Source organism: Schistocerca serialis, chromosome 5, assembly GCF_023864345.2.
Source record: "Schistocerca serialis cubense isolate TAMUIC-IGC-003099 chromosome 5, iqSchSeri2.2, whole genome shotgun sequence".
NCBI classification, from domain to species: Eukaryota; Metazoa; Arthropoda; class Insecta; order Orthoptera; family Acrididae; genus Schistocerca; species Schistocerca serialis.
In genome coordinates this window covers 346,764,861-346,781,918 of record NC_064642.1, presented here as the reverse complement: position 1 = coordinate 346,781,918, position 17,058 = coordinate 346,764,861, and the positions used below count along the sequence as shown (strand labels likewise).

Genomic DNA, 17,058 nt, shown 5'->3' with positions numbered 1-17,058 from the left:
CTCCAGATGTATATCAAGTATCTTGTTTAGTGATGAAGTCACATTTACCAATAATGGCCAAGCAAACTTCTGAAAGATGCACTAGTGGTCTGTTGACAATCCCGTTGGGTTTGTCAGGTGGAACTTCAGCATCCATGGAGTGTAAACATGTGGTGTGGGACACTGAACCATCAGCTCATAAGTCCGTTATTCACAGACAGAATACTGAACGTACCCAAGTATTGCAGTCTCCTAACCGGATGCTATAAGATGTTCCTCTGCAAACTAGGAGGAACATGTGGTACCAACATGACGGCTGTCCAACCCATAGTGCACCAAAAGTACTATAGCACATCTCCATGAATTGTTTCCAAATCATTGGATGGATACAGAGGGCCTGTACCTTGGCTGGCCCATTCTCCACACTTGAAGCCAGTAGACTTTTTTCTTAGGGGAAAGATGCTATCTAAAAAGACATAACAACTACACCTAATGGTAGGCAATGACATATTACTGCAGCCTGGTCGCAAGTGTGCAGCAGTCATTCCACACCAGACTGGAAGCGTGCACTGCCACTACTTGTGGTCATTCTGAACATAACTATGATGATTAGGTTTCTCATTACTTGTCAGAATCTACATAACCATTTTACACACTCATGTTGTTCTTTAGTGTCTGCTATCACATGTACTGTAGAAGTGTCGGGATGGAAAGTTTTCAAAATATGATATCTCTGTAAATGGCTCATGCTAGAATCCAACACCACCACCATTGATATTCTAATTTACTTTACTTTTAGCCTGTTAACATCAATAGACATTGTTTCATTTAAAAAAGTGTATGATTGTGCAAAAATACAATTTCTAAGTATTATTACAATCTGCTGATTGGATAACAATATGAGTACCTGACTATCAGTCCATTCTGTGAAAACAGCACATCAATAGCACCATGATCTCCACAACATTTGTGGTTCAAGTATTAGGTGTATTCAACTTGTATACATTTCTAAACAAAAATAGTATACGCAAATGTGCCATTTCATTTTCTTCCTTGCAGTCAGTTTTCACAGAAAACAGGAAAATTTTATTTATGGTATATCAACTTATGTTTAGAACACTGCTACGGAATCTGAATTTGCAACAACAAACAAACACGGATTGATGTAAAAGACATATGGAAGAAAGGAGATGGACAGTGAGGGATGAGGGAGGGAGGGAGGGCAGTCTCCTGAAGAACTTGGACTATGCAGAACTGGAAGTGCCGTGTGGCTAGGGCCTCCCGTCCGGTAGACCATTCGCCTGGTGCAAGTCTTTCGAGTTGACGCCACTTCAGCAACTTGCATGTTGATGGGGATGAAAGGATGATGATAACGACAACTCAACACCCAGTCCCTGAGTGCAGAAAATCTCTGACCCAGCCAGAAATTGAACCCGGCCCGTTAGGTATGACATCCTGTCGCACTGACCACTCAGCTACCAGGGGTGGACTATATAGAACTAAAGCAAATACATTTATACTGTATGTAGTTTAACCATGTGCACCCACCTTGTAGATCTGTGAGGACTAATTTGTTGTCATATCCACCAGTGAGAAGGTAGTAGGCGCTGGGGGAAAATCGTATTGACCGAACTTCAGCAGAGTGCGGTTTGAAGCACTGCACATTACGCCCACCCCTTATATCATATAAAACACAAGAAGAATCTTCATGACCAGAGACAAGCAAACGGCCTGAAGGATCAACACACACAGCGGTCACTGGTGAGCCCTGAAAGACAGAAAGGACAATACAGTAAGAGACAGTGCAACGTGAGTACCAGAAAGCAGATTATGTAATACAGTATTTCATAAACAGAAGCTATCTGCGATGATTGAACAAGAGAGCTAATAATTGACATAATTCTAAGCTTAATTAGGTAGCACAAGAACTGGAAGGCACAAAAGTTTATGAAATTAAATAATTAATTCACAAGACACACAGTGCAATGAATTCAATTTTACATGCGTTATGTACCAACAATAAAAATCTCCAATGTAGAATTTTATAGGCAACACTCAAACTGAACTATGAACTGCTTTGCTTCCCCTTACTGTAGTGAAAATGCCAAAAATATGGAAAGTATTAAATATTTTTATATAAAGTTATAAACGAGGAAAATACGCAATTCGCCTACTACAGAATGGCCTCGATCAGGAAACATATCATACAGCAAAGCTTTATCTTCTTTTGTTTTAACAAAAATTCTCATCATCTTCCAAGTACTCTCCATTACACACAATACATTTGTCCAGTCAAGAGTGTCCTTTGATGGAAACATTTTCTATACTCATCTGCAATGACTCCCCCTCTTCAGATGTAGAAATGAGAAGAAATTGCACTCAACTATTTCAGGAGAGTAAGATGCATGTGGCAAAGGAGTAATGCTGTTTCTGACCAAACACTGGTGCCCCGAGAAGTCTGTATCAGTAGGAGCCTTATCATGGTGGAAAAAATGTATCTGCCACAAAAGTGTTTATTAATGCATATTGTTATGTAATCATTTCAGAACTACCAAACAAAAAACCTGAGTAACTGTCTGGCACGGAGGAGGAACTCTACATCCACACTCTTTCTCACATCAAATAAATAAATAAATAAATAAATGAGCACCAATTTTGGTTCAATGAGCATTTCTTGGGCGAAATTCACTGTTGTTTGTTTTCAGAGACAGAACAATAGCACCATGACTTCTCATCACTAATGATCTTGGAAAAAGTAGTGGGTTCAGTTTTTAAAAAAATCTTTCAAAGCACAACATGCTCCCACTCCATGCCCTTTTTGCTGGTTGGTCGGAATGTGAAACACAAATTTGGCAGAAACCCCTCTTATTACTAAATGTTTCATTAATATTTGCTGCACTGAGCTTTAATACAATTCAATTAACTCTGCTATATTTTCAATTATCTGCTGCAAGTATTCAAGCACAAGCTCACAAATTTGAAGTCTCCTGAAATTTTCATCTGTTTCGGCAGTTGCTGGACTTCTGGAACAAGGTTTATCATTAATTGACAAATTGCCATTTTGAAGAGTGAAAACTACTCATACACTTGAGTTTTTCACATACCATCATTGTTAACTATTTTCAACATCATAACAGTTTCGACAGGAAGTACAATTTCAAGTCCAGGCATTGTTCATATATAACCGCCTCCAACAGAGACAAGGAAAGTGTCAAACACCTGTGGGCACACAAGAAGGAGTTGTGTGATGAACTCCAATCCAGAAAAATGCACTCGACACCAACTGTCCACAGCAGTACGACTTTAGATAACTACTTCAGGGTAACCCTCAGAAATTGGTCCTACACCATCCAAAATATCTTTAAGAGGATAGTATCATTTCTTCTTACTCATAGGCAGCTTTAATCTTGAGCAAAACAGTTTATTATTTCATCTTGGTACTTTTCATCCAAGTTATGTAGGAGGAACTGTAGTTATCACTCGAAAACGGATACACGGCTGAGCCTAACTAGTCGTTATTAAGGAAGATACTAACTTACACACAAAGCAGCCTAGGTTTTATCCTTTGTCCATTATAGTCACACTCTGCTGAATAGAACCACCAGCCATTAAACACATTGCATAGCATTCTTACCTGAACTTTGCCAACTTTTTAGAATTCAAATAACCTATGGCTGATCTGCACACCAAATCATACTGATGTCAGAAATTACCCTTTTCATTTGTAGTTTTTTACAATTTATTAAGAACAAATTTTTGTGCTTGTAAATGAAACAATATCACAATAGAATTGTTGAGTCACACATAGAAACAACACAAGTACTGTCAAACAAGTAAACTTTCAGCCAAAAAGGCCTCCTTCCAAACTAGACAACAAACAACATATCAAGATCTAAATTGGAAGGCCTTTTTGTCAGAAAGCTTACTTGTTTGACAGTCTTTTCGTTGTGCCTCTCTGTGACCCAAGGTCTCCTCTATATGGTGAGTAGCACCATCCTTTCCATAATATTGTCATTATTCCATCCTGAACTTTCAATTGTTTGACAAAGTTAGAATTAATATTATTGTGACTTACTCTGTTTCCTGGTGCTGTAGCTGGTGTCACCATATTCACACACCCACGGGTCCGCAGATCCCAGAATCTTACAGTCTTGTCTTGTGAGCCACTAACAAACATTGCACCTCCCCAATTGTACAGTGTCAAAACATGACCTGAAAAAATAGAGGGCACTGTTGTTATTATTGGTTTAACGCCATGATCATCAAGCAATTCACTACAGAATATTTATTTTGCCTCAGCTTATTTTCACAGTTAAATATGCTAAATTCACTAGATGTGAGACTCTATGGTAATAGTGACATGCACATTACAAAATATTTTACACACTGATGCCGGTAGAAATATACCATTAATAAAAATGATAACAGACAGGAGGAAGACTAGGGTTCAAAGTCCCATTGCTGATGAAATCATTAGAGACTTATCAGATGCTTAGACTGAGGAAGAACAGAAACAGAAATTGGCTACACCCTTTCACAGGAAGTGTCCCAGCATTCATCTTAAGCCATTTAAGGAAATCACACAAAACCTATATTGTGACAACCAGATGGGGATTTTAACTGCCGCTATTGAGTTATACAATGATAAGCCAAAACATTATGACCACTGTCCACTGCAATATTGGACGCCGCCTGATGGTCTTGTGGGGATGTGACATGGTAACAAAAGTATGTAAGCAGAGCAGATATGGACGCCGGATCACCCTAGCAAAGATATAGGTTGCAAAAATGGAGAAATCCATTGAGATAAACGAATTTGACAAAGGGCAGATCATTATTATGCAGAGCCTGTGAAGTACTATCTCGAACACAGTGAAGCTGGTTAATTGTTACATGCCACTGTTTTCAGCATCTATTGAAAGAAGTAGGGGGATAGTGAAACTACCACTAGGTGCTAAATAGTTGGACATCCACAGCTCTTCACAAAACTTGGAGTTTGGAGGCTTGTTTGCTCTGTGAAGTAGGATAAAGTAGGATAGATGGTGCTCTGTGGCATCCTTGTTGAAACAGCACAACGCTTATGCATGCACAAATGTTTCACAACACACTGTTCATTATACATTGTTGAACATGGAGCTCTACAGCAGGCCATCCCTAAGTGTTCACTGTTGAACCAACGACATCAATTATGATTGCAGTGAGCACGGGACCATCCGGATTTGACTGTCAAACAATGGAAATGTGTTTGGCTCTTAGGTGTATCACATTTTTTGCTACACTAGGTCACTGGTAATCTCCACAAACACCGTCATTGATGTGAACGGCATCTCCAAATGTGCAGCATACCACAGACACAGACTGGTGGGATTGGTGTCTCAGTGACCAAATTTGCCTAATGTAAATTCTATGGAACCCATCTGTGTAGGCGAATTACATTACCTGTGCACAGGCATCTAATGCCACGTACCTCTGCAAACCTACCAGCAAACTGTCGGATCCTTGATACACAGAATCAGCAATGTATTCATTCCAAAGACTGACAAACAAGCTATTAAGCAGGTGGTCACTATATTTTGGCTCATTAGTGTAGACAGAGAGCATGGACTTTTCCGGAGTGATTCATAATGTTGTTGGGGAGACCAAGTCAACCATTACATCCAGCTCATACAAAGGAAGAGCACGTTATAAATCAATACAACTAAATTATGGTCGCACATTCCAACAACCGACAAAATCATATGGTTGTTATCACAGCTCAATCACATGTACATCTAGCAAGTCTATAAACTTAATTGCAGGTGTAGCCTAATAAATTAATTACGTGCACAATTCTGAAACTGCCAACGTGTTGCGTAAGTATGCAACTGTCAGAATAATTATGTGATTATGATAAATCACTTTTATTGAAAATCCCAATAGGGTGTTGGCCATTAGGAAAAGCTGTGCCCATTCAAATTTTGCTTGTGGTCCAAGTGCTCACAGAAGGAAATTTTTATGTACTTGTCCTCCCATTGGTGCCACATGGAAAGCGCAACCCTAGAGCAACAAAATGTCTCATCCCTGTCAAAGATTTAATAGGGGTAGTTCGGTGCAGCTTCCTTACAGTGTTGGCAACATGAACTATATTTTTAGCTGTACAGCCACACAACACAGGTTATAAAATGGACCAGTGACACTGGATTCCACCTCATTTGTACCTCAGTCGCATTTCATCCATTTCTTGTTCATTTACTTTGGCTCATTTGTTCTTTGTTAATACAAACACAGACACAGTAGTCTCCCACTGTGCTGGATACAAGCATGCTCTGACCTCCATTACCTTGTAACACTATATGGGCAATGGAAAATCTGCACACTCATCAACTGGTATCACTTCATTCTGCAAAAGTGACTATGTCCTGCTGGTTGACAGCATCATTCATTGTAGGGCTGTATTTTTTCGAGGAGATGAGTCCTGTGGGTCATGTTACCTGTAGCATCACTGGTAAATGCTATGACAGTCTTTTGCACAGCAACGTCACTCCAACCCCTCAATGGTATGAATGTGTGGGTAGGATTATTTTTAGGCAAGATGGCACTCCTCCGCACATTACACAGCCACTGAAGCGGCTGCTGCAGAGGCATTTCGGAAATGTTAGATTTATCAGCCATCATTTCCCTACAGCCTAGCCGTCCAAATCGCTTATCTTAATCCATATGACTTCTGGCTGTGGAGTTATCTGAAAGATTTTGTGTTCAATGCTTCAGTTATGAATGTAGCTGAATCAGAGGTGCACACTGTGCAATGCATTCTGAACGTTACCCCTCAGGCACTCCGATCTCTTGTGGGATGTACTGTTTCTCAACATCAAGTTGTGGCAGAAAATGGTGGACAGCATACTGAACACTACTTGCACCAATCTCACGACAGTTAGAAGCCCATGTCATTTTGATTTATATGCTGTTTTTGGACACAAGACAATTAAGTGCCAATTTTTTTCTATCTGATGTGGTACGGCCTTGCCATGGTGGATGGGCTTACGTAACTAACGGTGCCACAACTGCTGACTGCCGAACCTGTGCTGCCAAGCACTTTGAACAGTATGGATGGTGTAATGTGCAATTCAAAGCATAGTTATCATACTGCAATTCATTTATCATTTATAGCCAACGCCCCTTACGTTAAGGCACATACAGTGCCATCTACTGGTAAAATTTTCATTAACTTCTTTTTTTTTTTCGTTCCATGTTTCCCGCTGCATCAATAATATGCTGCTCAAATTTGATGTCATTCTGAGCAGTTGATCGCTTTCTACAGCATTTTGAAACTGGAACTTCAATCATGAAAACCCTATATTTTTATTCACAGATGTTTTTATTTACGTAAGTGTAAAACATTTCAAATAATATTTGTTAATCATGGGCAATGAACAACAATTCTATCTATCATTCAAATAAATTTTGCCCAACTCTGGTGGTGGCTGAAGGGCATCACACATGTGCACACTGTAAATTGGCAGCATAGACTGGAAACTGTGCACATCACACAGGGTAATTAGTACCTAAAGACATGAAAATCAACTACTGGCTTTCAAAATACTCAAATCAATATGGAAGACAAAGAAAAAGTGTGTGTGTGTGTGTGTGTGTGTGTGTGTGTGTGTGTGTGTGAGAGAGAGAGAGAGAGAGAGAGAGAGAGAGAGACAGAGAGAGAGAGAGAGAGAGAGAGAGAGAGATAGATTTGAGGAATGGGAAGGGGGGGATACGGTTAAAGTAAGTATACAGTAAATAATAGTGCTGTTGTTTTAAACTCTGATTCATTGATTCATCATAGTTAACTATGAGTGACTAGGAAGTTGTGCTAGGATAGGATCTTTTCTTGCGTGTGTTTGTGATCATTAGTGAATGACGTTTTCATTATGGTGTGAAATTAAATGCTTTCAAATCGCCAACAACCAATAAGCCAGCAAGCCGAGCTATGATGCATGAGCTTGGAAACCAGCATCAAAATTTAAGCTAGTGAATAAGTAAATGATCATCATTATTAACTGTATTTTTTTCTGTACCATAAGTACACAAATTGGAGAGAAGAGAAATTTGTGGTACAACTTGACTAGAAGAAGGGATAGGTTGGTAGGGCATATTCTGAGGCATCAAGGGATCACCAATATAGTATTGGAGGGCAGCATGGAGGGTAAAAATCGTAGAGGGAGACCAAGAGATGAATACACTAAACAGATTCAGAAGGATGTAGGTTGCAGTAGGTACTAGGAGATGAAGAAGCTTGCACAGTACAGAGTAGCATGGAGAGCTGCATCAAACCAGTCTCTGGAGTGAAGACCACAACATCATCATCATCATCATCATCATCATCATCATCATCAAGTACACAAAAATCTTAATAGTGTCACGTGCAATTGTTAGCAACCTATCACAGTAATTTTTGGGTGCTTCACAGTGTTATTCATGTCACAGAAAACCAATCCTGCATTTTTGTTCATTTTATACAAAACCTCATTTCCTGATACTTCTATGTCACCTGCATATTAATGTACAAAAATTTCATATTCAAAACCATTTTTTCCTCAAGCTATGCTATTAAAACATCTGACCAATTCAAATCAGAGGAAACAAACTGACAGAAATTCACAAAGAAACAGACTTGGCAGCTGTATTGTTCTTGGTCTGTTAACAAAACAGACAACTATAAAGGAAACTACATAAATCTCTGGGATGAAGTAACAGGTACGGGACTATATGAATTTGAATGTACTACCCAATCATCTGAAGCCTCTCAAACACCGCTTATGAAAGTGGGACCTGTGCTCTTCATTTGTATTTTGGTAATTGAGTGTGAGAAGTCAGCACTTTAAACTAAACTTGTATTTCAGGTAATGTGCAAATTGTGACTGCACTGGGATGACTATTAGAAGGACTTAATGTGTCACAAACAACATAAATGGTGCCTACTACATAACAGAGTGAAACTGGATTGTCCCGTGATATGTCTGGCGAGTTAATTTATTTTTTCACCTACTTCTTCAAATGCAAATTGCATGTTCCATATCCATGGATTACAGATTTTGTTGTATGTTTGCTCAGAGCATCAACTATTTGTGTTTCATTATTTCCCTCACCTATACAATTCATGTAACTTTTCACGATTTCAATTAAGGGTCTGGCACTCTTTTTTAAATTTGGTATTTCATACATACTTTACATTGTCATAAAAAATTCGTCCTTAGGGTTACTTTTTGGGTTTGCTCTCAGGAGATGATCATTCACAGAAACTAGAACTGGTTGGCACACTGGGTGCTGAAGTGCTGGCATATCACTATACTGACATGCCAACATTCCACACTATTGCATCTCATCCTACTAGACCAGTCAGTCTAGCAGGATGTACAATCCAGATTAAATACACCTACTCATTCTCCAACACAACTAGCTCTAATTTAATTGGTCATAAGAGTTACAGATACTCTACATAGGCCACAATATTCATTAATGTAGGTACAAACTTTAAACCAGTCTGCTGAAACAATTCACTGATCCAGAGAAAGCAGAATACTTGTCACAAATGTGCACATGTCACATAATGACATAAAGGTCCTCAGATTTGATGAGTTTGGCACATTGTGACTTAGTATAATAGTCATCCCTTACTTCAAATAGCTTTGTTGTAGGAGTTATGTGAGCTTATTTTGAAATTAAACGACTTCAATTATTGTATAACAGATTTTTCAGAAGTCATAATAGATCCACTGCTAAGCTTTCCATGGTATTTATGAAACAGAAGTGTTACACTTAACAATAATGATCAATTATTAATTTACACTTAGATCAGTGACATACCTGAATGACCACTGAGTGCCAGGAATGATGTTCCTGTAGCACAGTCTGTCACATATATTTTGCAATCACCAGCACCACCACTAATAAGAAGGCTGGACTTGTTTGTTGTATCCTCAAGGAAGCACAAGTCCCGGACAGTTCCATCATGCATTGTAAGCTCTATTTCTTGACCTGTAAGATAAAAAATTTTATTTTACAACTTGCCTATTCCAACTAGTTTTGTTCAACGTGTATATCTTGCATTTACACAGAAAATATACAAAGCAGGGGATAAGCACAAAATCAACAAACATAATTACATAACAAAAATGGTTACTTCTCTTTGATAAACCAGAAATAGATTTTCTGGATTATGTTGACAATACCTATTGTGTCAAAGGTTTAATGTAACCTTTAGTAAAGATTAGTTATGGAGCTTTATGATCAACAGTATACTTGTATCTGCAAATGACATCAGATTTTCCTCACAACATCAAACTCTATACAAATAAATTATCCTTACATTTCACTAGTGAACACTGTAATTCATCCTGAGTATTAATTCAATAACTCACCCTCTAAATTGGAAGTATCTGCATTGAATCGCATTAACTTCAATGTTTTGTCATTGCTTCCTGTAGCCATTAAATCACCAATTGGAGTCCACGCCAAACAGTATATTGAACCTTTGTGGTGCTTTGTACGCTTAAACAATACTGTTGGCTGGTATGTTGCATGATCTTCCCTGTAACACAGAAAATGACCTACATCAGCAAGAAAATTATTTATTTTAAACTACGCTATTGGACTAGCAAATACACATAATATTTCTGAAAGTATACAGTCACTTAAAATTAGCTTTTCTTTTGTGAAGAGATGTTGAAACAAAGGTGAAAAAGATTTAGAGTTTAACATCCCATCAACAGTGAAGTCGTCAGAGATGAAGCACAAGCTTGGATTACAAAAGTATGAGGAAGGAAACTGGCCATACTCTTCTCAAAGGAACCATCCCAGTATTTGCCTCAAATGATTTTGGGAAATCACGTAAATCATGATGGGCAGAGGTGGATTTGAACTGTCGTCCTCCCGAATACAAGGCTAGTATGCTGACCACTGCACCACTTGATTCAGTAGTTTCTGACAGGACATAACATGAAAACACTGCTTATCACTCCTGACTGATTACTTTACACTTCACATGGGTCTGTATACAGTCTCTCTTCCTCTCCCCTCCTCTCATTTCTATTTAAGAATTTGCTATGCTACTGCTATAATTTTTGCCTTCAGACAGGTGTACCCAATTGATAAAGAAATTTATGGAGAACAGCACTTAATACTGTCTACATTCAAAGAAATAGATCTGAAACTACAAAATGGATTTTTCAGTCCAAGAAAAGACATTGCACTCATTCCAACACCACCACAATCAATTTGTACCCACTTACTTCACAATGCAGTTCTATTCCAAACACCTCTTCTCTTCCCTCCCCCCCCCCCCCCCCCCTCATTACCACATTTGGACAGGTGATTTCATTTCTCAGCATCATATACTCCTGACTTTATTTATTGTACTATGCATATTTGGTGCCCTCTACAAACAAGAGAATAATTACAGCAACATTACCAGAAAAACAAAATTATCCCAGCCTGTCAGCTTAGTGATATATTGAGCAATTTATAGATAATTACACTGGAAAAAACTGCATCTCTCTTTAACAGGGACTATAAACTGCAACACAAGAATACAACTGGAGTCCTGGAGAGGTTCAAGAGCACATAAATTCTTTTATTTCACAATTTTATTAGGGATCATCCTGTGCCAGCATCAAGCACAATTAACAGATGGTTCTCCATCACTGCCATTTCATTTAGGTACCAGTGATGAAAGGAGCAATCTTTCCCCTTTGCATACAATTTTATCTCATAGTAACTAGAACAGCAAATAATATGGCATATTCTCTTGTGGAACAAAAAGACTCATCATTCCCACATTTTCTCTAGTGTATTATGCGACTTGGCAGTGCTTTCGGTAAGTGAAAACGGTCAACCATTGGTGATTGTACAGCAACTCTCATGTCTCTTTTTCCAACATCAAAGTGGTGTAGAAATCCACTGAGACGTTTAAAGCTTTCCATATGAAATACCAATCTAAACTGAAGCACCAAAGAAACTGGTATACGCATGCATATTCAAATACAGAGATGTGTAAACAGGCAGCACATGGCGCTGCAGTCTATGTAAGACAACAAGTGTCTGACACAGTTGTCAGATCAGTTACTCCTGCTACCATGGCAGGTCATAAAGATTTGAGTGAGTTTGAATGTGGTGTTATAGTTGGCACACAAACTATGGGACACAGCATCTCCAAGGTAGAGATGAAGTGAGGATTTTCTCATACGACCATTTCACGAGTGTACCGTGAATATCAGGAATCCGGTGAAGCTGTGGCCGGAAAAAGATCCTGCAAGAACAGAACCAACGACGACTGAAGAGAGTCATTCAACATGACAGAAGTGCAACCCATCCCCAAACTGCTGCAGATTTCAATGCTGGACCATCAGCAAGTGTCAGCATGCAAAAGATTCAATGAAACATCATCAATATGAGCCTTTGGAGCCGAAGGGCTACTCGTGTACCCTTGATGACCACACGACACAAAGCTTTACGCCTCGCCTGGGCTTGTCCCACCGACATCGGACTGTTGGGAGTGTTGATGACTGGAAACATGTTGCCTGGTAGGACAAGTCTCATTTCAAATTGTATCAAACGGATGGATGTGTATGGGTATCGAAACAACCAACTGAATCCATGGACCCTGCATGTCTGCAGGGAACTGTTTAAGCTGGTGGAGGCTCTGTAATAGTGTGCGGCATGTGCAGTTTGAGTGATATGGGACCCCTGATACCTCTAGATACAACTCTGACAGATGACACATACGTAAGCATCCCGTCTGATCACTTGCATCCATTCATGTCCATCATGCATTCCGACGGACTTGGGCAATTCCAGCAGGGCAAAGTGGCACCCCACACATCCAGAATTGCTACAGAGTGGTTCCGGGAAAACTCTTCTGAATTTAAACACTTCCACTGACCACCAAACTCCCCAGACACGAACATTATTGAGCATATTTGGGATGCTTTGTAACATGCTGTTCAGGAGAAATCTCCATCCCCTCATACTTCTAACAGATTTATGGACAGACCTAGAGTATTCATGGTGTCAGTTCTCTGCAGCACTACTTCAGACATTAGTCGAGTCCATGCCATGTCATGTTACGGCACTTCTGCATGCTCGCAGGGGGCCCTACACGATATTAAGCAGGTGTACCAGTTTCTTTGGCTCTTCAGTGTAGTATTTGATTCACTGAAACTAAAAATGATTTACAAAGCACAAAATCTATTTTGCTTCATAGCAAGTCACTGCACATTTCATGTGTGTTACACGGAAAGGAATGAGATGTTTGACAAGGGTTTCAAATGTGGCAAAAAGTCCACCTGGTATCATTTGTAGAGTAAATAATTTATTTCTGTTTTCAATAAAGAATATCATAACTCCCAAAAGACATGGGAGTGGAAGTGAGGATCATTCACTTATTATAGAACACTGCACTCTTGGGTTTCCTCTGAGCAAGATCGTACAGTTCATAAGATTTCCAGTCAAGCAAACTAGAGTTGAAACCCTTCTCCTACCATCCTAATTTGTTTTCCAGGATATCCCTACACTGATAAAGACAAATGCAGATGCGGTTGCTCTGAAAAAGACGCACTCAATAATTTGCACTATCCTTCCACCATTTGAACCTGTGTACCCTCACTGATGTCACTCACCCTAGGCCATTAATTGGCACACTGCTTCCATTTTCGACGTTCAGTAACGAGCAACAGGATTACAGAGTATTGTGCACGAGGACAGAGTGAGAAGTTCTGAGACCTATATAGCTAATAATTGAAACTTGTATTTGTGGTGTTCATACAGGTTAACAATAATGCAGGTCAAGTGTCAGCAGGTTCGGTGGAAATCATTTTGTTTATGTAGGTTGTCATCGTCGTCATACGTTACCCCAAAATGGAGAAATTGAATTCAGTATGTAAAAAATAAATAAATAAATTTGCACAGTTTGCCATCAACAGAATTTCATCCAGCATCAATGAACATTTATATGGATACTGCATCTTTGTTCCCTCTGCCTGAGTAACGGTACCAAAATTAAAATATGGCTGCACTTTTCTTGGAAGTGATTCATGTGAAAGACACCTAGAAACTGCAATCATTGAAGAAAACATTGAGAAACTGGACAATATAATACTGAATAGATGGTGGCTAAAGGTGTATGGAATAGTTGCACAACAGTTACACCAGAAAAATGGGTGCAGGTATCAGAAATGACGAATTATCTATGTAAGAGCCTTGTGTAGGCGGCATTGCATTTGTTCTGAGCTGCTAAGTAGTATATGTCAAAATGAATTTCAAAGCAAATTTAATGTCATTTAAAAATAAATAAACTGATAATGTGTGTTTCAGTTTGCTGATGTATCAGAGATGTGTACACAGATCTTTAAACAGGGCAACACACTGTATCTCAAATTATTTGTTACTGCAAAGGACAAAGTGTACATGTAAGTGGATAAAATTCTTCCCCAGCAAGCAGGCAAATTCTGTCACTGCCGTCTTACAGCAATTAATAGCTAACTTCTGTGCTCTAATCTAGCTGCAACACACAAAAGACAACTTACAACAATGTACAAGGAGTGGCCAGAGTTTTATTTACCACCTCAAAAAGATAAAGTTACATAACTGATTTTGTGTGTGTTTGCATGTACATGTTTACAGTCCTGGAACACAATGAAATCCCTATGCCACAGTATCATAGCAAGCTGCTTGGAGATCCAAAACAAAATGGTACAGCCCACTAATAAAGTTGAGTATCATGTTTTAATCCGTTTTCTGTATTTGAAGGGAATAATGTTACAACAATACATGCTGAGCTGGTAAAAGTGTATGGCAACATCGCATCATCTTATTGATGGTAGGCAATGAAAACCTCATAACTGCATTTCGTGAAATTGTACGAGAGAAGCAAAAATGGTTTCTTAAAAAATATATAAAGTGATACCAGTACAGATAGTATTGCTACATGTGTAACTATATAGTAGAAGCCTATTTATCGACAGATTAGAGAAATCCATGCACTTTCATCTCACTCTTTGATAATGGAGTTACTCGAGTCATAAGATTTTGACAGACAATGGAGTTATAAGGTTTTAGTTGCTTATCATCAGTATGACACTGGGGCTACGTGGTGCAGGTGTTTCCTGTGTTGTGAAAGAAAAGTCTGAATGGCAAAGAAAGAAATGCCAGACAATACTCTGTGAAGGACTGGGATTCACAAGAGAAGTGGTGGCCTAGGCAATGCTTAATTTATAAAATTTTAGGTGCTGGAATGCATAAAAATCTTACGGTGAGATCATGTTTCTACAAAATAGAACATTGTCTTTTTACAAAATACTGTTCTGGAATTTTTGAAACCACAAGATTTAATATAAACAATTGGTGCTATCTTCTTTCCCCATACAGTGTCACTTTGCTCCCTAGTTCTGCTCGATACATATTGGGCTACCGGTAGGTGGTAGTCTATGACTATGATGTCATTTTTTCAGTTGCTGCCAGCCACAACTTTAAGACAGTTTCACTGTAGCTGGTCTGTGAAAATGTGTCCGGTACTAATTAACAAACCATTTAGCAATGGCTGACAAAGATATTTCTGAGCCATTGGGGTTACGTACAATTCCAACTTCCTGAACAGTTAGGAAAAAGAATTCACAATGTGACATGAAACATGGAGTTAGGTGTCATTTATTTTCTGCTCACTGAGTTGTATAATAACTGAATTAAGTTCATATTCACTACTAGAAATAAGAAAAACATTTGAGCATGAAGGTCCCTGTAATATGAACAAAGCTAGGCTTATCTTGGGTTATACTGTAGATCTCTGATGCGGCTGATAGTCGTAATCAAAAGACAATAGACGCAAAGTTTGCTGACATACACCGATCACGATTAAGGAACGAAGCTCAAATTCTATAGTTATGTTGGGGACTTAATACACGTGGCATATTGCAAGATATTTTGAACATAACAGTGGTTGCCACCGCTGGGTTCCGTGACTGCTCACATCATTCAAAAAGCCAGCCCATCTGAGGCAGCACAGAAAATATGGCAGCATGAGTCAGACCAATACACACGATTTCTTAAGCCACCTAATCACCTTATTTGAGTACAATGCAACGATCCTGAGACAAAGGTGCAAACTAATCACTGGGACTGTATGGCTTCACCACTGCCTAAAATGAAGACTCAACTATGAACGGACAAGATGATGCTGAGTGCCCCCCCCCCCCCCCAAAGACTCTCACGTTTGTGTGTTAACAGATTATACTCGTCAGGAACAAACTGTCACAGAAGCATCCAATCGAAATTTCCTGACGCGGTTATGGGACTCTGTCAAGAGCAAGTATCGCTGGAAGCTGTCCAATGGTGTGTTTTTGCTTCACGACAATGCCCCAACTCATTCTTCACACCGAGCGAGGTGGCGCAGTGGTTAGCACACTGGACTCGCATTCGGGAGGACGACAGTTCAATTCCGTCTCCGGCCATCCTGATTTAGGTTTTCCGTGATTTCCCTAAAATCGCTTCAGGCAAATGCCGGGATGGTTCCTTTGAAAGGGCACGGCCGATTTCCTTCCCCATCCTTCCCTCACCCGAGCTTGCGCTCCGTCTCTAATGACCTCGTTGTCGACGGGACGTTAAACACTAATATCCTCCTCCATTTTTCACAGGAAGCAGTCGTACTTGTTGCTTCTTTGGGCTACCGAACTTCACCCCAGCCCCCAAATTCTTCTGACAGAGCACCAAGTAACTTATTTCTCTTTCCTGATATGAAGAGACAGTTGAGGGTAGGCATTTGACAATGAGGTGATTTACGAAGTGATTTTCGAGGTTGAACTTTTCCTTAATAGCTGAAATGCAGACTTCTACAACCAACGTCGCCACGAAGTCTTCAATCATTGGGGAAAAAGTGTCACCCTGAAGAATGAGTTGGTCGAGGTGGACTGAAATTATCACCAGTTTTCATGGTCGCAGCACGATTTGTTCGAGGTGATAATCGAAACTTTGTGATCATCACTCGTACGTCTCAACATATACCATTGTGGTTGGGATTGTAGATCAACAATGATTTAACAGAATGCATAAAATCGTCTGAGA

At 39.4% G+C, this 17,058-nt stretch overlaps 1 protein-coding gene across 4 annotated transcripts in view; it reads right to left on the bottom strand.

Annotated features, from left to right (window-relative positions):
* LOC126480950 (WD repeat-containing protein 47) overlaps positions 1-17,058 on the bottom strand; it is a 702,106-nt gene that overhangs the window by 2,841 nt on the left and 682,207 nt on the right. For all 4 annotated transcript variants that reach the window (XM_050104374.1, XM_050104375.1, XM_050104377.1 and 1 more), the window contains 4 exons: positions 10,368-10,537; positions 9,814-9,984; positions 4,055-4,191; positions 1,528-1,747 (listed from right to left, as the gene is read on the bottom strand). In XM_050104374.1, the coding sequence (XP_049960331.1) occupies positions 1,528-1,747; positions 4,055-4,191; positions 9,814-9,984; positions 10,368-10,537 (698 nt within the window). The remainder of the gene's footprint in view (positions 1-1,527; positions 1,748-4,054; positions 4,192-9,813; positions 9,985-10,367; positions 10,538-17,058) is intronic.